Source organism: Megalops cyprinoides, chromosome 8, assembly GCF_013368585.1.
Source record: "Megalops cyprinoides isolate fMegCyp1 chromosome 8, fMegCyp1.pri, whole genome shotgun sequence".
Classification (NCBI taxonomy): domain Eukaryota; kingdom Metazoa; phylum Chordata; class Actinopteri; order Elopiformes; family Megalopidae; genus Megalops; species Megalops cyprinoides.
This window is the reverse complement of record NC_050590.1, coordinates 31,394,969-31,417,646: the sequence shown is the minus strand read 5'-3', so window position 1 is coordinate 31,417,646 and position 22,678 is coordinate 31,394,969. Positions and strand designations below refer to the sequence as shown.

At 42.0% G+C, this 22,678-nt stretch overlaps 2 protein-coding genes across 2 annotated transcripts; one reads left to right on the top strand and one right to left on the bottom strand.

The window, feature by feature from the left end:
* Positions 1–4,832: 4,832 nt before the first annotated feature.
* Positions 4,833–13,633, bottom strand: tmem86a (transmembrane protein 86A). Its single transcript, XM_036535305.1, has 3 exons — positions 13,487–13,633; positions 6,030–6,294; positions 4,833–5,495 (listed from the first exon to the last, which is right to left on the bottom strand). Exons 1-3 carry the CDS (start codon positions 13,505–13,507, stop codon positions 5,068–5,070), a joined length of 714 nt encoding a protein of 237 aa, XP_036391198.1. The 5' UTR covers positions 13,508–13,633; the 3' UTR covers positions 4,833–5,067.
* A 1,273-nt stretch (positions 13,634–14,906) lies between these two features.
* On the top strand, positions 14,907–21,034 carry spty2d1 (SPT2 chromatin protein domain containing 1). Its single transcript, XM_036534636.1, has 6 exons — positions 14,907–15,235; positions 17,385–17,499; positions 17,662–19,035; positions 19,502–19,661; positions 19,896–19,973; positions 20,216–21,034. Exons 1-6 carry the CDS (start codon positions 15,176–15,178, stop codon positions 20,301–20,303), a joined length of 1,875 nt encoding a protein of 624 aa, XP_036390529.1. The 5' UTR covers positions 14,907–15,175; the 3' UTR covers positions 20,304–21,034.
* The last annotated feature ends 1,644 nt before the right edge of the window (positions 21,035–22,678 follow it).

Sequence of the window (22,678 nt, the reverse complement as noted above, 5' to 3'; positions counted from 1 at the left end):
AGCCCAGGACAATAAGGCAAGTTACTGCAACACACTTAAAAATATCAAGAGAACCCCCTAGTTTTACTCACAATGTGATGGCCATCTTGCTCTGTGCTAAATTCTCTTTAAAATTTCTTAACATTTAAATAAAATAGCACTTTTCCCTCAATGACTGGGATTTTAATAATACATATTTATTTAGGCTTAATATATTCCGCAAAAATCCCTTACCGTAATCATATCATTCCATTCTTTTCTGCCTTTCATGTCCTCTGCTTGGAGGAAAACAAAAAATAGATATAATAAATCCTCATACAGTTTACCCAAGCAATTATTTGCTTTACGTAAAATACGCTTCATACTCTTAACATAGACAAATCTTACAGCTGTCCATATTTCCAGTATATGTAATAGGGTAAAACACTGCGTACTCAATGAACAGGTCTCCACTACAGCCGGGCTTTTGAAACAGAGAACTGGATCTGACTGATCCTGTTAAAGAGACACAAAGCTGCTTTTAATCTGCACAGTATAACAAATAACACACTCTGAATACCCATGGTGCATGATGCTGAGAGACATTGTGAGAGGTTTGGTGAATAACCATTTTAATAGCTGAGGGAAGCAGCAGAGGATTACCACTAAGTTCTACTGATGGGAAAGTGAGGGCTTGTGAATCCCAGGATGAGTGGGACTACCATGTGCTGTCAATCACTGTCTCATAAAAACCACTCCAAAGACTTCAGGGTCTACAGCAAAAGGTTGTGATAAGATGGAAGCAGCAAGCCACCAACAGCTGACAGAACATGATAGCTCCAAACCAACTGGCAGTTGGTGATCCCTCACTCAGCCACCCCAAATGAATTCATCGCCCTCACAGACGGGCTCAGATTATTCTGCTGAGGCAAATACTCTCTCATCGTCTGCAATCAGCTGACTATAGCAGTTGGCCGGTCATGATGGACTGTGGGAACTCCCCATACATTGCCAATCAAAAGTTAACCAACTCCTCTGAAATTAAACGGGAAGGCTGACAAATATGGAGGAAATGTGGAGCAAATAATGTGGCGCATTCCAACCAAGGGATGCTTGTGCAAAGAAAGGTCAGGCCCACCTGGCCAAAAACAACCACAGAAGACTTCTCTAGATTCCCTACCAGGCCCAGTCAAGACCATGGATATTTACAGCCAATAATAAACATAATCAGCACAATGGAAGAAGCTGAACAAAACACTTTTATAAAAACATACCAAAAGTAATAAAAAATGCAACATAGGCTAGAGTGCAGAGGCCTTGTAGGAAGAACCACAGAGGGTGTCATAGTCTGCCCACCTTCCTCCGCCACACATAACATTGCACTGACACTCAAACACTCAAAAACCTGGTCATCAATACTGCCTTTAAAGTGGCTTCTGTCCCTTTTCCACATGAAGAGGCAGCCGTTGACTGGAGGGGTAACCCAATCCTTTGCGCAATGGAGCCACCGCCCTGTCATCTTGCCTCTGTACATTGCCCACTGGAAGCCACTTCACAAATGACAGGGAAGAGAAACAACAAATGGGAATAGCGCTGTGCCCAGCTCTCTGTCTGGGCCCTCTTACTGTTACACTGTTACAACGCCCCGATTGTTCTGGGGGCCTTTTTTATCCCTCGTTAGCCAAATCCTGCCCCCCACCCCCCCTGCAAATACCAAGAGTGGTCAGGCACAGCTTCACCATCTAACTGAATCCAACATTTCTGAAATCATCTCATTATATGTATTTCTGATTTGTAATATTCCTTGGCTGATCTTCACAGCAATCAAGCTACCATCTGAGCACTGATAATATAGGCAGTACCTTAGTCTGGCTGTGGACTACATGAATGATGATTAAGGAAAGCTTTGATGATTTTTGTAGTTTTTATGAATTTAATAATTAGGAATACATTAAGATAACATATGCTTCCCTCAGCCCCTGAAACACTCTGAGGTGAGCCACCAGCTACATCGCTATCTGGGGGAGTACCTGCTGTCCACAGAGGCTGATGCAGTGTCGCTGCTCAGTATTTCTGTCATGGTTCGAATTCAAAACACAACCTGGACACTTCTGACTAAGCTGAAGCATTTGCTGACAACCTGGCTCCTCAAATAAAATAAAAAAGCACATGAAGCACCCTCTGAAAACATACACACACATATGCACAAATGTACACAAAAGTCCAATGACTTATACTCATGCAATGTTGTTACTACACTGTTCTGAGGTCAGATTTGGCATGGTGCCATCTGTGTGTACGCAGGCTTGTGCGACGTTGACAGCTGAGGGTCAGACTCTACAGCTGAACACACAACAGGTCCACTGCTTTCTTCAACCAGTCATTTTTTCTTTTATTATTCCATTCACTTTTACCAATTCAAATGTGATCCCTTCTGCCACTTGAACAGTGGGTGAAAAAAGGTAATAAATATGGTACACAGTACTGAGTATTCATGATATAAGACATAACTGAAATTCACAAGAAGGTGGCACTCTGTGTTCAGCCTAATTAAAGACAGTATCCGATATTCCCTTTGAAAGAGGCCTAACAAAGGACAATGGTTAGAGTAAGCCGAGTTATCTCAAATACTAATTACAGTACACTGATTCCATTTTCATTTTAATTGTTAGTATCAGTGTTTCTAATAACTCAATTCATAAATAATAAGCTTTTGCTGTGACATACTTCAAAATCTGAAAAACTGAAAGCATTAAAAGATATAGACTTAGTATGCAGAGGAGGTGAACAATATCTCTCAGATCTAAATCTAAGCAGGATGGACGGCAGTAACGCTAACCACAGAATGAATTCTGTTGAAAAAAAGAGGGAACAGGGTCAAGAAACAGAAAATACACTAATTCATATCCTCTTTTTTTGTCTTCGGTTGTTTGCAAATACTGAGGACCACACTCAAGTCATGCCATTGGAAAGTGTCTTGAGAGGGAGTATTGGGAGTATTATGGGGGGGTGGGTCAGAGGGATGGTGGGCTGAGGGGGTCACTCACAGTGGAGAGAGAACAAGAGAGAAAGTGATACCATCTCATATATCATACAAAGATCTGAAAGATCCAGCAGGGAGTACAGTGGAGCTACAGCCATGTTCCAGACATCTGAAACCACACACATACCCTTACAAGAAGTCATGTTATACTAACCAAAGCAGACCTATGGGAGGAACCAAGGAAGTTCTCTCCTTGAACCTCATGGCCTCAAGGATTCCCAATCCTCATTTAGAAACATCACTTTCATTTCTCTGAAAAGAAGCTGAAAATTTTAGAGGTTCCTCAGGAAACTGTCCTTGGCACCATAACAATGTCTCAGTTATTGATGTGCCATCAACCAACTGCTTAAATGGTCGAACCGATGAAAACATGACTTTCAAAGAGGTCTGAAAAATCATCAGCATATTTTGGAGATTCCATGCAATGGTCATAAAAACAAATTTTGATAAAAAAAGAGGTAAAAGAGGTAAATAAAATTAGCCAGCAAGCTGAATTTAAATCATACATATAAACATTTCCAACAAAAGGTTCACAGCAATATACAACAATTACCTGTTGACCTGCAATGCAAAACCTATTAATATTAACATATCCTTTCTAATATTATGTCCTTAATTTTAATTGTACTTCTCATTCCCTCTAAACATGCAGAATTTCAACATTTTTGAAAAATCTGCATATTTTGTGTGATGGTGCAAAATAAGTATCTCTATAGCAAAGTATCACCATTTCATTACATAAAGAGAACACCAAGTGACTTAGGCAGAAATAGGTTCACAGGCCTGTAAGAGCTCAATATGGGTCCATGTAACTGGCCAACTCAGCATGCTCTGAACAGATTTAACAGTATTGTGCACCCATTATACTGCAGATGACCTGCAGGCCATAGCATCCCTTCATTGACACAGAGCTGACCTGTAAACATGGTCACAAGCTTCTAGCAGCAATAAGGGTGCCACCACTGTCCTCTAACACAGTATCCATCACTCACTGTAATGAGGGTGGGACATTTCATTTTCAACAATGCCTCCTTTTGGGGGTATAAAAAACAAACAAAAAACACAGTCTCTGCATTGGGCTAGGTTGAAACTTACAACAAGACAACGGACAAAAACAAACACTCTGAAATGCCTGAGGAACTAATGGTTCTCTGTGGAACTATACTGAAGTGAGAAAACACTGAAGAAACACTGTAAGGAGGTGGCTCATGTATTTTTTCCCCTATACTGTATCAGGATGTCCAGTCATAACAAAAGAAAGACCACTGAGGGAGATCAGACCACCGGGGCTCTTATGACTCTATGTGCTTCAAATACTAAGGCAGGAGAAAACCAGCTCCTGAACAAAACTAGAACCAATGAAAACCCAACACCCCTGGAAAGGATCTACTCCAACAGCCCATTGTATCCCATACCTTTCGGAAACCATTTAAGGTGCACAAGACATAGAAGGAGGAGGATCTGTTATCAGGCGTACAGAAGGCAGTCTGGTTATCGTGCGTGATTACCTGGTTCACACAGGGGAAAACATAAAAACTTGGGGTGGGGGGAGGGACTCCCACTGGGAGCCAAGCACTCCATACGAGCACACAGCAACAGTGTCGGAAGCCACATTCCCCCTTCCCATGAGTGGAAAAAAGCACAAAAGCCTTCACTAACAGGCTCCCTTTTCAGCAGAAACAAGAGGTGCTGTATCGGGAGAAAGAGCACCAAGTTGAAATTCTAGTGTTGGACCACTAAATTAATTTTGGATCAGGAAAGGAGGAGGTGCAGTGACGTAGCAAGGTGTAGGGAGTTGTCGGTGGGGTAGGTAAGAGGGACAGTCTAGAAAGTTCACACCTGATATGGATTTCACATCACTGCTTGGTCAGCATTCTCATTTAGGTCACTCCCCTTCAAACCCACCCTCTCTATCCATCACCTGCTTGGTTTAAACAAAACAACAAAAAAAGCAACGCCATGATGTGGAGGGGCAGGACTGGATGGGGGTGGGGGTAGTGGGGATGAGGGGTCCGAGGCAGAAGGGTGGAGGGTGGGGTTGGGGTTGGTGGCCACTTGAAACTGCCTCAGCCTCTCTTTCTGTATGCGTCGGCATCTTGGCACTCCACGGCGGACAGGGCGATTAGCATCTGCGCAGCGTAGTAGGTGGCCATGATGATAGCGCGGGAGTGTGGCACAGGGAAGCAGAACTTGTTGACAGCGATGGTGAGGTCGGACACCATGAAGAGCACGGCCCCCAGGCAGGCGGAGAGCTGGGTCCATGTCCACAGGTCATTGGCCAGCTGCACGCCCGCCATGGCCCGCCAACCCATGAACCCAATGAGGGCGATGTAGACGGCCACCAGGTAGGTGAAGGGGCCGGACAGGTAGGGGTAGAGCAGGGTGTAGCTGAGCCCCGATACAGCAGCGATGACCAGCCCCGCCCGTGGGTTGAGAGGCTTCATCCCAAAGGCCGATGAGTAGAGGATGTGGGTGATGGCAAACATTAGCAGCCCTGAGGACATACACACATATACAGACGCAGGCATACAGAAGAGCACATACAAGCATTCACACACACACGCACACACACAGCACAACCCCCCCCCCCCCCCCAAAACACACACACACACACACACACACGGGCATAAACATGCACACATAAAAAGATACACACACAAATAAAGGGGGTCAGAAAAGGTCATGGAAGGAAGAGCCAACTGCCTTCAACTCCTAACCAAGGAAACAGCAACTGTCATATCTACCCTTGAAACTGCAAATACTCCTTCCCAGTGATAAAAATTGGCATTAAATATCAGCAGAAGGATAAGAACATTTGGAGACATATGCCATGATTTGTCACCCATACCTAAGTGAGATGTAAGAGGATGTACAAAAAAGCCAGCCTTCCCATCACACTTCTGAGAGACAAACTAGTCTTCAACATCATTAATAGTGCAGCCTAGGATTACCCACATTAGTCAACATCCAGGCATGAGGTACGCATTTACTTTACACTTCAATGTATGTTTAGCAAACTAGGATTCACCATGACTGAAGTAGCCTTGCTCCTGCCAGATCAGAAAGGCATCCCCCAGTGCAGAGAAGATGAGTCCGGCCAAGATCTTGCGGGCACTGGCGTGGGCACCCAAGAAACTGATGCCATGGGCCAGCAGGAAGACCCACAGGCAGAAGATGGGTAGACACTTGATGAGGGCACTGAACCATGAGGGGCTGGAGGTGGGCAGCCAGAGGACAAAGTACACACAGGTGGCCTTGAAGAAGGGGACCAGCTTGGGACCCTCGCTCTTCACCTGAAAGGACAATATTGAGTTTGAAAGTACTGTATTTCTGTCACAAAAAAAAATGTGGCAATATATCAAGGTTGTGGCATACACTGACTGAATTGCAAGTATTGTAGCGTTGTGTGCACTGAGAGAAAGACAGCTTTGTCATGTGTGGTCCTTTGAGGATTTTTTCCCAGCTTTGGTTGTGAAAACCCATAATGGAAAGATAGCCTCACCTTTATACAGCAAAACCCTAAGAGTGCAGATCTTTTATGAACACTCTTTCTTGAGACTCTTTTGCTTAGTGCACCTGGTTCTAACTTACAGGCCTAAATAAAGGCACCCAGTTTCCACTGCAAGCCTCATGTTTCCTGCTGTGCTGCCCCTTGGGCCTTTCTGTTTTCTTGTGTTTTTCACTTTTCCAGAGTGGTTTTGCCAAAAGAAAAAAAAATGATGCCATTTGCACTGTGACAGGCTGCTTTGAGAGTGAATTTACGACTATCTATTGAAAACTGCACATTTTATGTGATGCCACCTGTTTTTCCTTTACGATTCGCCACTGAGAGAGCACTGAGACAGCCTCATCTGTGAGTAAGCTGAAGGTGAAGTAAACATCACATTGGAATACTTGTCCAATAACCAAAACAAAAAGAAAAAAAGACAGAAGAACAATGGCTGCTGACCCATGACCCATTTGGAACACTGACACAGTTCTTCAGATCCGAGGGGCACCACTGGAGAAATAAAAACAGAATGGAGGGAGGAGGTCAAGAACGCACGCTGCTCTCTCCTGAAACTAACCCCACTCCCACCAGGCACTCGAGGATAGTGAGGCCCCACACCACACGACTCAGCCTGGCCACACAAGCATGGTATGAGAGGAAACATGAAAGTCAGGGCTGAGGGACAGGGGCTTTCAGTTGTCTGCTCAGTTGCCCCAATACACATTCCACACCAGGGGTCTGGTTTTTGCTGGGATTTCAAAAAGCAAAATCCCTTTCCATTACAGCCAGCAGCATTTCCCACACAGCAACACTGTTGCCCGCACCATTTTCACGTACCTTTCCTGGGCTTTTTTTTGTGGCACAAGACAAAAGAAAATGTGCTGCATTTCCACACATGGGTAGGCCCATTCTAGAGAGCCAGCACTCCGACAGTTGCCTAAGGACACAGCCAATGTAGGAAATGCATTACATACTGTATAGTGCTTCTATCTATTGGAAAAGCCATCTGCATGGTTCACAGCAGCAGGGTTCCACTTAACAACTGAGACTCTCATGGCTATTTAAAGAAAAAGCTCACAGAGACCCTGAAGTATGGTGCTAGGTATTGCTGCTCTAGCTCACTGTTTGTAAAGCATTCATTTAGAAGCATCCCAGTTTCTCCAGTTATTTCCATAAGAAATAGTAAGATACACTAACACTTTGAGATGGAAGGGAGGAAGGGTACCCTATATAACCAGTAATGATTTAAACCTGAATGAATGAAAAATTGTTAAACCTGTTACTGGAGACAGACTCACATATCCTTTGCTTTTAAAGTGTGACATGTCACATGGTAACATGGGGGAAAGAAAATAGCCTGACATTACAAATACATGTTGGGTATGCCTGCATTTAAAACACGTGGAGTAAAACAAAGTGGAAAAAACTGGAGGTACTCCTGAAGATAACCCATGAGTGCCGTGCTGACCAATGTGCAATTTAACAATAAATCATAGCTCATCCTGCTGTACACATACCATCTAATTAAGAGCTGTTGCACACAAGTGCTTCATATTGAACAAAAACCCTCCACTCATTTCAGCTTCTGCTGTCCAAGGATAATGTTCCATTTCCCACATTTTGACAAACAAGTGCAATATCATACATTCATACAGAGTGCACATAGATAATAATAAATTTGAATATTTATATGCACCACATCTATTCAGTTTCCTCATTATTTACATGAATTAAATGAAGGGAACATCTGTGAAATCACCTGCTTAAAGAGAAGTTTCTCTTCATTTTCACATCAGAGTTTTCTTATGCAATTTCCATCACCACTAAAGACTGATGACAAAAAGCATGTAAGCGCTGTGGTTACTGTAGCTAGTCCAGCTCAGACCTGAAACTGAATGATACTAGCAATGCTGGGAGATGTAGTTCAACTACTAGTCAGGTTACACTGTATGCTGCTTTAAAGCTAGTTTGCTATGAATAACAGTAACTTTTCTGAGCCATTTGTCACCAAAAAATCAGACGAAACTGAAAATTCTTTTTTCAAAATTAAATACCATGAAAAATAGCATCCTATGCAAAAATGTTTGCGGTCTGACATCTTTGCAAACCTTTGCAAAATATATCATGGTATACAGTGAGACCCTTTGACTGTAACATCCATGTTTGATATTCAGTTATCTAACCCATCAGCACACAACAGGAGTGGTCAGTAGGCTTTGGGTTGCAGCAAAGACAGAAAGCACACCTTTACAAGATGTGGGAAGGGAAAAGAAAAGACAACAGGGAAAAGCATTAACTAAAATTCCTGTTGGAGATGGTTAATGCTGACTTTGGCCTTTTTCAGAGAATGCATGTGTTTTGCTTCAGTATCATAATTTGTGCACCAGCAGTTTCCACTCTTTTGTTTTAACGTGTAAACATATAATACTCAAGACAAGGGCCTGTTATTTTGCAACAGTTTTTGTGATTTCCCATGAACTGCACTCTATGGTGCTCTCCAGGGTCCTCATGCTGGCTAGTGTTTAAAACAGCCTATATGTAACATCTCAAATGTTTCTGTTCTTGAGCATCCTCTGTACTATATCTTCAACTCAATCTCACACTACTACAGAGTGGAGTGCCTGTAGTCTAATTGATGGCCACCTGCTAAGTGTTTCCCAGAGGTTCCATTGCTTTACAAGGCTAATAACATGAATCACTGGACAGATCTTATGCAACATGTTTGTTGTTTTGTGTGTGAGGAACTATTAAGACTTGTTTCAAGGATGCTGTGAAAGCCATAGGAAGTGACATTAAAACATCAGAAAGACTACAATTGTTTTATTTAAAACCACTCATAATCTTCAGTCATAATGGAGAGGAAGGAAGTAGACAACAATTTAACACTGTATGCCCATTTTTGAACCAATGTCACCTCTCCTTAGATTCAGACAGACACATAGAACTATATGCAACACCCTTGAGAAACAATGATGAGCATTGTAGTTTTGAAAACTAGTTTTTTCACTTTCTAATAACAACAATTTATCAATAATTACCATAAATATACCTGCCCATGATGATCTGATAATACCACTGTATCAGAAAATGTGAAAATTCTGCAATATGTTCCTAAAGGCAAAATAAATGCTAACTCTGGACATCCGCAGTAAATGAGGCACCTTGACATCTATCAAGGCAATTCATGTTAGTCACCTTGCTTGGGGACACTTCACTTCTATGCCACACTCGAGACTTGAACCTGGAACTCTCCATATGCAAGCTCCACTCCCTGAGCAGTGTGTCCAATAGCTATCAGGCCTCAGAGGGGGCACTGAGACTATTCATTATGCTAAGCAGTGCCCTCAGTCTGGACCACACAACCAAGGAAGGAGGGAACAAAGAGCCCTCAGGAGAGGCTGAGGACGTCAGAGCGCCCCCAGGCCTCCCCCACAGAGCAGGCTCACAGCTTGCGTGTGGGCTCAGTGGCAATTATCGCATTTCTCCGCAAATGATAACTGCCTACCTTCAGTACAGTACAAGGGTCTTTAAAATACCCACAAAGCCTTTCATCCTGTCACGAAGGCCATGGCTATCTGAATGATACAGAGCGCAGCTTAACAGCCATCAAAGGGTTGCAGATGTTCCTGCTTCCAACCATTTTCCAGTCCCTGTCACTAGTACATTCTTACATGTCTACAGTAAATCAAGGCCTACATTGTGGGTTGGTACTGACAGCTTTTATTTACCTGATTGGCTGTCTTTGTTTAAACTTCCAATGCCTGCTATGGAAGAGAGGGTGGTGCTGAGGCAGAACAGAGTCACCACTGCACTAAAAGACTGGGCTACACTGTATGCATTTGTGTGTGTGTGTGTGTGTGTGTGTGTGTGTGTGTGTGTGTGTGTGTGTGTGTGTGTGTGTGTGTGTGTGTGTGTGTGTGTGTGTGTGTGTGAGAAGGAGGGGGGCCCTCTTAACCTCTAGACTAAGTAGTAAAAAACAATAATAATAATGCATTTATTTGACAGATACTCTTATCTAGACCGACTTATGAGGCTAATAACATGATCCATTAAATACATATCACATGAGCAACTTGAAGAATAATAATATAATAATAATAATAATAATAACAGCAAATGTTAGACAGGCCTGAGAAACAATGCTACTACACACACACACACACACACATTATATATATATAAATTTAATTAATTGTATAACAGAGTAGCTAAGAATTATCCTTAAAAGCAACATTCTTACATCATACTAAAGTGAACACAGTGTCTAACAATGTTCCATAAAAGCAACACTCCTTCATACCACTGAATTAACATATCGCTATAGTGAGTCACAGGCTCAATGTAAACTTACATCACATTACCACACTTACATTGACTAGCACCAGTTACAGATACCTACAATACATTACATCAGAGTTCACTTAAGCGTGTCATGACAAGATTCTGGGCGCTAATGTACAGAACAGGTCCCAGTTCTGGGAGCCAGAAGCTGCTTGACAATGTCACGTGGCTTGGCACTGACAGATTTATCAAATCCTAAGAATAAACCGTGTAATGTCTGCTGAGGTGGCTTTTAAATAAGACAGGACTCATCAGGGCAACATGCCATACGACCGACTGGGTAGTCCAATCCATATGCTGATTAGTAACAGGAAATGATCTTAGATTACTTCCCTACAGAATACTGTTGGGCAAACAGCAGGTGGCTTGTCTGACCAGCTTAGAACCTGAGGCAAATATTGCTGATCACCCACTATCCCAATAAGTAGGACAGGGCAGCTGTCACTCAATTAAATGACAAATGCTCATTAATGGGGCTTTATGTCATTTGTCATATGCATTTTAACTTCATAATGTATAGATACATACACACACACACACACACACACACATACATATATATATATATATATATATATATATATATATATATATATATATATATATGTAGAGAAAGAGAGAGAGAGAGATAGATAGATAGAAGCATATTGGTATATTGTAAGAAATGTAACCTAGACTTAAATCCCTTGATTTTTAATTTTGTCTGCAATGGTTAGGAGGATTTTAAATCGGTTTATCTTGTCCAACGGGTGTTTGCTGTCCATCATTTGTGGAATTTTCAAGCTGGCACTGGAGACGGGAAGCATATAGAGACAAGAGTTTGTAATTGATAAAGGTCCGATGCTGGGGTTATTTTTGTAGCAAGGACAGTGGCTGGTGCCTTCTCCAGCAGTGCATCTGAGGTGAGGCATGTTATGACATGCCTTGGACACAGCACGTGGAGCACCATTCCACAATGTATTTAATACTGTCACATTCTCAAGCTGTTTCTAGAAATACGGTCAAATGTCCTATGATTGCTCTAACATAGTACCTATCCTTCCCCATCACGTGACTGCAGGGGGCCTCTGAACTGGAGTAAACCATGAGAGTAAGTTTACCTGACAATATACATAGCACATATTATGTACAGACTGAACAGCACACACAGCCTACAGTGGTACACTAAAGCCCAGCTTTAGTAGATACTAAAATTGTAAGAACAGCGTTTCTTTTCTAAGTCATTCACGTTTGCCCTTCACCTCCAGTTCGTCCATCTCCACAGCAACTCCTTTGTTAATCATACCCCCACAGTATTACATTCAGGGTGTATAAACTGTACAGGGATAACTATATACCGCTTAACATTCGGTGGATGTTAATGTGTGTTACACACTTAAGTCTACTGTCATCGATGCATTTCCGATTACACCGATAAACATGCACAATAATGACTTAATAAAAGTCATATCTGTGATACGATTTATTCGCTTCGAATCGTGACCATTACCAGTACCCTACTCTAAAAATGATATGCAGCTGCAAAAAATGCGGACGAAAAACATTTCAGAACAGCAGGTAATGGACGTTCTTATGAGTTGCCACAGCGGTTCAGCTCGTGGGCGCATGCGTTCCTGGAGGGTACAGGAAAAAAGACAAAAAGGTCGTCACATGATAGGTTTTCCTTTTGTTAAAACGGCATTTGGATGAAGAAAAAGGACAATGGGACTTTCAGGAAAAAAAACTGAAATAGCAGCTACCCTAACTGTGCGAGTTCAGCCATCACCACTAACGTAACATTGGAAGGCTGTTCATTTTGATGCCAATGACAGGTATAGAAAAATAGTTAACAAATGTCAGCTACATAGGTAACGAGTAAGTAGTTTTCGGGATATTTTTCCATAACAGTGGTTGCTAAACACTCGCGTATCTGCGCACAACCTTGAAAAGAAATAATGGTTACTTGAACAAAATGAACTCGCAGGTCCATCAACTATGTAACCGCAATATGATGCAAAGGCATCACATGCCACGATTTTATAATATCACAAATTAAGACCATTAAGTAGAGGTGCGTCGAACCTCAGTTCATATGCATACGAACATGATACAAATAATGCTAAAATATTCAGAGGGAGATAATTGATTCTTTCGACTCTGTGCATATTCAAATAATCTGGAGAACCGGCTAAAACGCCATAAACATTGACATGCTTTTATTGATCACGTGCTCAGTTTTTCGAACGAGAACGCGCAGTGACAAGAATATGTCTACCTCCTGTTTATTTTTATAGTCTATATTGCAGCGTCCTTTACAAATGAAACCATTATTAGTGAAAGCCAAAATGAACCAAGGCCAGATGTTTAAAGTCATCCGACGAAAATCTATAAGGCACTGCAAATCTAGAATGTATCTTTTTCTGGTCTATTCGCTTAGAAGAAAAGCTCGCGAGTCGTTTAGCTAGACTACCTGTTTTCATGTTAGCTGCTTAGTAGATCAAAACAAAGCACCAGTCAACACGTCGTGGATTACATGTAGCAAGTATAATTTACGGAAATACGTCCACTGAATACAGCAACCTGGAGTACATTGTGAGAGATGCATCGATTTAGTTAGGTAGCCCCGTATTTAGTGAGTAAAGCTAAAATCAAAGAGACTGATATAGCCAACTTACCACTGTAACAGGCGAAACCATTTCTAGTACGATTCCAGCCTTCCGTTTCGACGTGTATGCTTAATATACGAAGCGAGCGCTTTTCCGCTTTGTTTGCCAACTAGAAGTAATATTGGAGCTTTTTGTCATGCGAATTGTTTTTGTCTTTTTTTTTAGAACGGACTGACATCAATGGGGGCGGAGACAAACCTGCCATATTCGTGGGTGGGTATAGAATATTAAAGAAAGATGAGGTGTGGTTAAGATAAGGACCAATCAGCAAGAAGTAATACTGCATTTGGGGGAAGGTTTAAGCACGTCAACGCTCATTCATGGGAGGAGTTTTGACCGATGTTTACCTACACTAAGTATGGGAACTGCTGAAGACATGTATGTAGCGCCTCTCTTGCAATGATCACAGAACAGTTACACGTGAGGGGGAAAATTCACCTCAAATGCACGAGGTTCGTCCTGTGTACACGATAGGCTAACGTATCGCTTAACATTGTACAGACAGTGACATAGTATTACAGAATTCCCCATATAGGCTTCAATAACACACAGGATCATCAATAATCACTCTGCAGTAATTCTGATGCCTGAAGTGTTATCGTGCAGCTGCATGCGAATTCCTGCTCTGATGTCCTCTACTGTTGACAATCTCAGCCAATGACCAGTGTAATTTAGGACATTACTCGATTCAGGGGATGCTGGGGATCACGTTCCTCCTCGTCATAACATTAGGATATCTGAATACCTTTGAAGATTCTTTGTTTAGCTAGAGTGATAGCTATCCGGGTCAAATAGGTAGGCTTACATTAGCTAGCTAGACCTACTGCTTCGTTAACGGTGCAGAACCTTAACTTTCTATGTTTGAAGACTTTCGTCCAAAAAATGCAAATAAATGCAGTCTTTCATATCTGTGAAGTACTGCAGACTGGTGCTGTTCATTGAAGACTTAAAGTTTAACACTAAAGTCAAGTTATTTGCCCGTCAGATAAAAGTGAAAATAAATACTATGTAATGGTGAAATTTCTAAATTAGTTCACCCCTTAATTTAAAACATTTAATTCTTGCGGTTGATTGGCAGTGTCCCCCAGTGTTGAAAAGAACCCTGCGCAACTACTTATGAAAATTATTCTTATTAGGGCTAGGAAGAACTATTCTTTTTAACCTTATGCTATATGAAATGAGCTACATTTGGTCAATGTAACAGTTGAATTGCGTAAAATATAAGATTTGCATAAAGAGGAAGTGACGTATGGTAATACGATGACGTAGTGAGAACGTACATGATGTAGACGAGAGACTAGTCTTGCTTAGCTAACTTCGCTATCTCAGGCAGCAGCTTGACTATTAATTTTCGGCTGTTGCTTTTTGCATCAACCGTATAGCTAGCTGACTTTTATTGGTTTATTTCAAGGTTTTCACTAACGGTTCCATTCGGTGTTGGGCTGATGTTAACTTAGTAAGCCTGTTGTTTGTTCTTTGGTTTAGTTTTGTAGTTACCTAGCTAGCTTGCTAACTGGCTAGCTATATATGTAACTGGCTAGTTAGCTAGCTAGCTAGATCTAAAAACTAAAAAGGTTGTTTGGAATCTAATTGGGCCTGTGATACAGGAGTAATTACTGGGGTTGAAGGGCATAAATACAAAAAACCTCCGTGATATAGCTGTAAGCAGAGGGGTCATCACTCTCGAAAAAGATAAGCATGGACTTCGAAAATGTCCTATCCATTGCTACACAAAACCAGGGCCTCAGCAGTGTACCGGTAAGTAAATACAGTCATGAATATAATTTCGATGTTGGGCTAGCTAGTTAAGCGTCTAAGCCTGTAAACTGTCGACAGCCAGATTTCGCTGGCTAGATAGCTGGAGCAACCTTTCAGTTATCGACAGCTGTTATCTGTAATAATTCAGTTAAGTAAAACAATGTACAAGCTGACTAATTAACAGCTGACCATCATATAGCCAGCTGGCAATGTAGAGTGAGAATGTGGAGATGCTAATAGGGCTGATTTAATTAATATTGTTTTAATCATTTCTATTTTGCGGGCAACTGGTTTGTTCTGGATAATTCTTTAGTCTATACGAGGCACTTCTCTTATCAGCTATACAGTATATGAAATTGCAAACCACGCCACCTCTGGTGAATTTATTCAGTTTATTGCATTTTACTCTTGTACTTTCAATAGACAAAAACTAGTCTACCTTTCTACAAACGACAGGAGCTGATGGCATGGTGTTGAACAACGTTACGACTTGCTTTGATTGTAGCAAATGCTGTAAAAACATGATCCACTCAAAAGATACTTTGTAACGAGGATGGCGTCTCTGTTCAGCCTGGCTAACGTTACACGTCACTTGTCAGAATTCTAAAGTTAGCACTGCTCGGAAATATATTTCCGTAATTTTTTGTTTGTTCATTGAGAGAAACCACCTCTAGCACTTGGAAAACATTTGGAAAGTTAAGGTATTTGGAGGAAGGCGAGGCATACATTTAAAGATCTTTGTTTGCATGAATTAAGCTGGTGGTGCTATGGGCTAGCAGCCGCACGAGCACTAATTAAAGGATATCAAGGTAAACGGTAATTTAATAACACACGCAACCAGCTTGTAAAAATCATTTTAGCCTCAAATTTCTTATCAAGGTGCATCAAATTCAGAAAAGGTTACGCTTTGTTGGCAAGAAATATAAACATATTCGTGACAGTGTGTTCGGAATTGGCAATGGTATAAATGCCTTAGTCTGGTGTGGCGAGGTAAGGGGAACTGCTCGTTCTGAAAGCCAGGGTTGTTTTTTCAGTGTTCAGATTGATGCTGTCTTTCGTCCGCGAGAATAGAATCAATAAATTGGCAGAATAATAGTTTGTTTAGCTTCAGTTTAACAGTATTTCTTTTTTGTAACAAAATCAGAGTTGAAACATTTAGCAGCGTATGTGGCAACAGTAATTAACTAATGTCGAAGACGTGAGTTGTAGGATTAATGTTTAATGCACAAGTACATTGCACATAAAAAATGCAAAATTCTGTTACTTAGTAAGCAGTTTATTTAAATCACAAAAGCCTTTCAAAGTACAGAATTGGGAAAAACATGAAGAAAAATCAGATTAATTCCTAAGAAAAAATAAATGATCATAGTTTTTTTAACCTACTGATTGTGGGTACCTGTGTTTACATGTTGTTCTTAATAAATACAGCTGATGTAAATATGAGGAATATCTTACCAAACGGGAGATATCCTAAAATTTTAATAACCAAATAACTAAATAAATAATTGTGAATAAACAAAATGGCAGTATCTCAATATGGCAATGCTCAGTTCTCAAGATACTTTTGTGTTTTCTTGTAGCTCATTTCTAAAGCAGCACAGAGTACTGATATAAAGTTGTGGGTTGTTCAGAATGCAAGAGATGTTAACATGCAAGGGAAATGTGTTATTAGACAGTGCTCAAGTCTGGCATAAAATGGCAGGTGTAATAGTAATAAATGATGGCCCTTGCAAAAGTCAGACATTGCAGATGCACTGTTATGACTAACCTGCATGGGAGTCAAATCTCCTGAAGTAAAAACAGAAAAGTCAATACATGCCAACATACACACACACAAACAAAAGGAGATGGTGATGTATTGCCAATATGGCAATTTGCACTTAAGCCTCTCACCACAAGAGACATTTAAACAATGTAAGCCATTGGCTGTCATGACAACTGTAGTTCTCCTGTCCAGCCAGGATGTAGTCATTGTCTGTCTCCTTGGAAACGATAAACCCAAGAACCCATAGTTGTCACAGTTACAGTAATATAACTTTTGTGTCTGTCCATCTGAAGTTGTGATTTTTTATAAACATTTTCATGGGTGTGATATTTTTAAAAATTATTTTCTCATAATTTTCTCATGTAATACTTTGTTGTGAAACAGAAGCGGTACAGTCTGCAAGCGGGCCCTCCAAAGAAAGATCCCAAAATGAAAGGTGTGAAGTCATCTGCTATCCAGGCTTTCCTGAAAAAGAAAGAGGTGGAGCGGAAGCAGAAAGGTAAAATAAATGTTAGGTTCAGCTGCTTTTTAGCAATAAAGATTTAACTGCTTGCACCTAATGAGAAACATCAGTTTCTGTCTTTGTCTGTTAAGTGTAAAGAGTACTGAATTGACCCTTGAAACAATGTGGTAAATCTGAGCTGTTTGTTTTTTTTTTCAGAGCTGGAAAGCAGGAAGCAGAAAGAGGAGTTGCTAGCAAAACGGGTGGAGCTCAAGTCTGACCGCAAGGCCCGTGCAATGGCATCTCGAACAAAGGACAACTTCAAGGGCTACAACGGCATTCCCGTGGTGGAGCAGCCTAAGAGGAGGCAGGTGAAGAGCGAGATGGCTGAGGAGTATCACAAGAGCATGCCTGTTGGCCAGCACTACACAGACAAACATGAATGTGCCCAGTTTGAATCTGAATCACGGCCGGTGAAGAAGGCCTCTGAGGTGCCAAGTAAAAACTCCAAGAAGCCCTCTAGCCTAGGCAAGCCTGCCCCACCACCCATGAACTTCTGTGAGCTCCTGCAACTGGCGGAGAAGAAGCAGTACGAGCCGGTCGAGCTCAAGCCAGTAAAGAAGACTGAAGAGAGATATCGCACAGCAGCAGAGCTGAAGGAGCTGGAAATGGAGCGCAAGGTGAAGAGAGGCACTGAGGCTGGGCTGGAAAAGGATAGGAAAACACAGGCTGCCTCCAGCTCCTCAAAGAAAAGCATGTCAGACAAGGAGGTGAGAAATGAGAAGCCACACAAGAGCTCAACGGAGAAGCCCCTGCCCAGTGGAGTGAATAAAAAGCCAAAGCCCCACATGTCCAGTGAAGGGGAACGCTTGGCTGGGTCCACCAAGCCGTCCCAATCAAACAGACCCAAACATGCCTCAAGTGGCTCCAGCTCCTCAGGTGCCTTCAGTGGAAAAACCGCTGCCAAACCCAGTTCTCAGGTCCCTGCCAAACAGTTTGCACCCAAACCCTCATCTGGGCAGAAACCTAGCACCACCAGTGACCTTAACCAAAGGAAAGGGAACTCTTCATTACCTCCCAAAAAATCATCTGGTCTCGGGCCACGCCTCCCTGCCGCCCATGGTTTGGCCCCAGAAAGAGCATCGAGCATGGTCAAAACGAGGCCGGGGAGTAACACACAGGTCAGGCCAGGCCCTGGGCCCTCTGGGAAACCAGGCCCGGCAGCACCTCCAAGACCCACAAAAGGGGAACCAGTGCAACCGGGTAAAGGTTTGCCGACCCGGCCAGGTAGCACTGGACAAATGCGACCAGCCACAGGTGGTCCCCAGAGGCAAATGAGCAATCCTCAGGCCCGACCTGGAGGCAACTCCCAAGTCCACCCTGGTGGCAGTGGTGGGATCCGACCTATGTCAAAGGGACCACAGAGGCCAGGTGGCAGCATTCAGGGGCGACCTGTAAATGGCACGGGTTTGGGCCCTGGGAGACCCAAGTGCACAGTGGTGTCTGAAACCATCTCATCCACTTCAGACTTCACGCCTAGACCCAGGATGGGACCAAGGCCACCCCCAGGTCACAGACCCATAATGCGGCCAGGTAAGTGCCCACCAACACAGCACTGTTCTGCACAGGCACTTGTTAAGTAGGAAAGCAAGCAGGAGAAGAGATTGTGTTTCATATGTTAGATCTCTGATGGAACCACCGAGCAGCTGCCTGCATGGCTTTTCCTCGATTATTACCACATCACAGCAGACAAAGCAGCAGTGCTAGAGAGAGACAGTGCCCACTTTACCATTGGATTAGTGAGTCAGCGATATTTGGGCTCCATTGTCATTCACATAGTTGTCGTTGTGACTGAAAGGCAGGGTTGAACGCCAAGCTGCGGCTTTACTTTGGGGGTTTGCAGAGCGACGCTTCAGCAGAGTTAATCCTTTGCAAAAGGTTTTCAAAAGAAGCACTGAATGTTTTTTATGATGAAATTATACAAACGATTCAGTAATGTGCCTCAGAACTTACTTCCCTTTACACACTGTGAAGTAGCATACTTTCTTTGTCTAAATAGGTCCGCCACTGCCACCAATCACTTCCAGCTACAAGCGGAAGTACGAGGATGAGGAGGATGATTACGACTCAGAAATGGAGGATTTCATTGACGATGAAGGGGAAGAGCAGAGTGAAATCTCCAAGCATATCAGGGAAATCTTTGGCTATGATCGGACCAAGTAAGCTCAGTGCAACCTTCATTAAAAGTAAATTCTTTGAAAAACAAAAACCTGTATGCTTTGTCAGGTTGGGTTGTCACCTTAGAGTAGCACACAGCAAAGAAATCATCACTTCACTGTCCATGTCATGTCCCATTTAATTTCGTCTCTCTATTGTGTGAACTTCAGTTGTGATGAAAATTATTTAATTGCTTTGCGTAACAGTCTAGTACCTTGTGCATGTCTTTTTCACAGATACAAAGAGGAAAGTGACTATGCACTTAGATTTATGGAGAGCAGCTGGAGAGAACAACAGAAAGAGGAGGCCAGGAGGTGAGTGAGTCATGTGGCCCTGCCCACACCACAGTGAGATGGCCTGCATGTTTGTGTGGATAGGGAAGAGGTTGAGACTAGACGTGGGTGTGTGCTGCCCACAGAGGAGAAGCCACTGTATAATAAACCGCAGGCATAGAACCGCATTGCAGTCAGAGTTCTGCTCCCAGAGCTTGGCCGTTTGTCCATTTTTGTTCACCTCTTTTTCCTTCCCTGTTTGTGTTCTTGTGTCATCCTCTTAGCCTGAAGCTGGCTGTGCTTGAGGACCTGGAGGAGGAGCAGCGAGAGCAGGAGGAGCTCAAACAGTGCGCCAAGAAAAAGAAAAGATAATGTCTGCCCCAAAGGACAAAGAGCTTATCTGACATGGATGGGAGTGACATTACATTGAAGTTGATGCCACCAGTCACCCTGCAACGCGCCTATTTTCGCTTACCCTAATCTTAGTTTACGCAACGGTATCAGGGAGGCCTTCCGGATGGAGGAGTGGGAAGAGTGAAGTGACAACAGTGGCGAAAAAGTGGAACAATTGTGAGAGCCCTTTAAGGATGAAGGGGTCAGACCAGTCCTCACAGGACTCCTCAGTTACACTATTTATTTCCCTGGAATGAGCTGGTTTGCACTATTAAATCTCCATCGTTTGGCTGCGCCAAAGCAGAGAGAGAATATAGTTTGTTATATTGGTCCTGTCATTTTTTTTCTACCGAGAGAAACCTTTTCAGTTTGTATACATTTAGGTTCTTTCCTCAGTGAACAGCTGCTGTATCTCTGTTTCTCAGATACAGAACACAGATGCCATGGCCTTTAGCCTTTGACGTGTTCTAGTTTAATTAATACTACTAATTTAATCACTGACAGGAGAGAACATAATGCTGTGTTATATTTTTTTCTTGTTTAAAAGTATTCGACAGCTCTCAATTGTTTTCTGGTCTTTATTTGTCATCTTGTTGCTTTTTCCAAGCTGATTTATCATGGGGGCCTTACATGGGTTTCTGCAAAGCACTGGGGTCCAGAAAAGACTAGTAATTTGTGGACCTCCGCTGGAAACCACCGCTCATGAACAATTTGCCAGAGCACCTCATTCTATGTTGTGTGTGTGTATAAAGCAATGTATTTCAACACAAACATTTTATATACTGTAGGAACAATATCAAAGTTCCGTGGTACCACTGTATATCAGGGTCCCATTAATGAGAATATTAAATCAATAACACTTTTCTTTTTGTCATTTGTTTGGCTGTGCCTTTTCCTGTGTAGACACAGCAGTTCTTTAAATGACTTGCAGATGCTCATTGACCATTGGTTAACTTCTTAATGCAGTAAGGGTGAGTTATGTCTGCTTAAAGACAACTGTTGATATTGACATTAAGGTTTTGTTAATGTGTTTGTGAATAGTCACTTATGGGGACCTTGATATAAAGTCTCAACACTTCAAACATTTTAGAAGGCTGCATTCTGATCTGTGTCTTTGCTCCCTTGCTCTAAGCACTTCCCCTAAAAAAGGTGTTGAATCACATGATCAAGGATATCACCATCTTCAAAATGAACTTTCACTTGCCCTCCATTGCTCCCTTGTACCTTCAGGTTTGCTGTGGCATCCAGGATCCCGTTTGTTTGCCTTTCCAGGTTGTGTGTCTGGTCATACCACTCTATGAATTTTATAAGAGTTTGGTTCAAATACAGTTATGCTGAAAAACACTATAATATCACATTAGTGCTAAATTTTACTGTATGAATGTTGCTCACCCACAGTAAGAAACAGTGGTAACATTTGACGCAATGATTCCAATGCTTTTGAATTAGAAATGAACAGAAAGTGTGAAGAACATCCTTACATGTAGCCTATTCATTTGCCAGAGATTAACCCACAGTGATTTACAAAAAGTTGCTGGAATTCAAGACTAATCTGAACCGTGATGTGTATGCAAGTTGTCAAGCAAAGACTGTCAGTAGTTAGAAAACCAAGATGAGTACCAATTCCTACTTTTTTTTGGAAGTTTTACAGATTTGTCTGCCATTTGATACATGCTGGCTAGATAGTCCACTGGATCATTTATATAAAAATATAATATTTAAACTGTCACATCTAAAACTTTGAATGTTACTTTCTGGAGATTGGTTTAATTTTACCTCTGAACTGTCCCTAACTTTCCAGCTGCTTGCTTCGCAAGGTCAGTGCTAGAGCTAGAACATCATTTTTCAAAATTGTGTAGTGTTTTAAATCACTTTCAGATTAATGTTTTTCAACATTTTAGCTAAGATTCCAATGTGATTTCCAGATATCACCATCATTTCCATGGTTTTGTGTAATTAGTTGCTCTTGTTAGATCATTAGCCATAGTGCTGGAATGATGATGGCGTGAGTGTATCTCAGCTTGCTCCCAAATAGCACCCTTCCTCTTTCACCTCAAGTATGTACTTGTGTTATGTCATATGAAGCATGGACTCTTACTGCACTAGCACACTTGCAGATTAGGAAGCAACCTTAGTCTTCACACACAAAATGCTCAATTTTATTGAAGCCGTTAGTACACTATTAAAAAGTATTTTTAAAAGGGAGCATCTACTTTAAGCAATCCTCATTTGCAGCACTCAACAAAAGGACCACAAAGACGGCTGTGCTTAAGATCAGCTACAAATGAATTTCTGATGGCTGTGGCAGTGTATTTCAGGTTACGCTGGCAAAACCCTGAAGCCAACTATTAGTA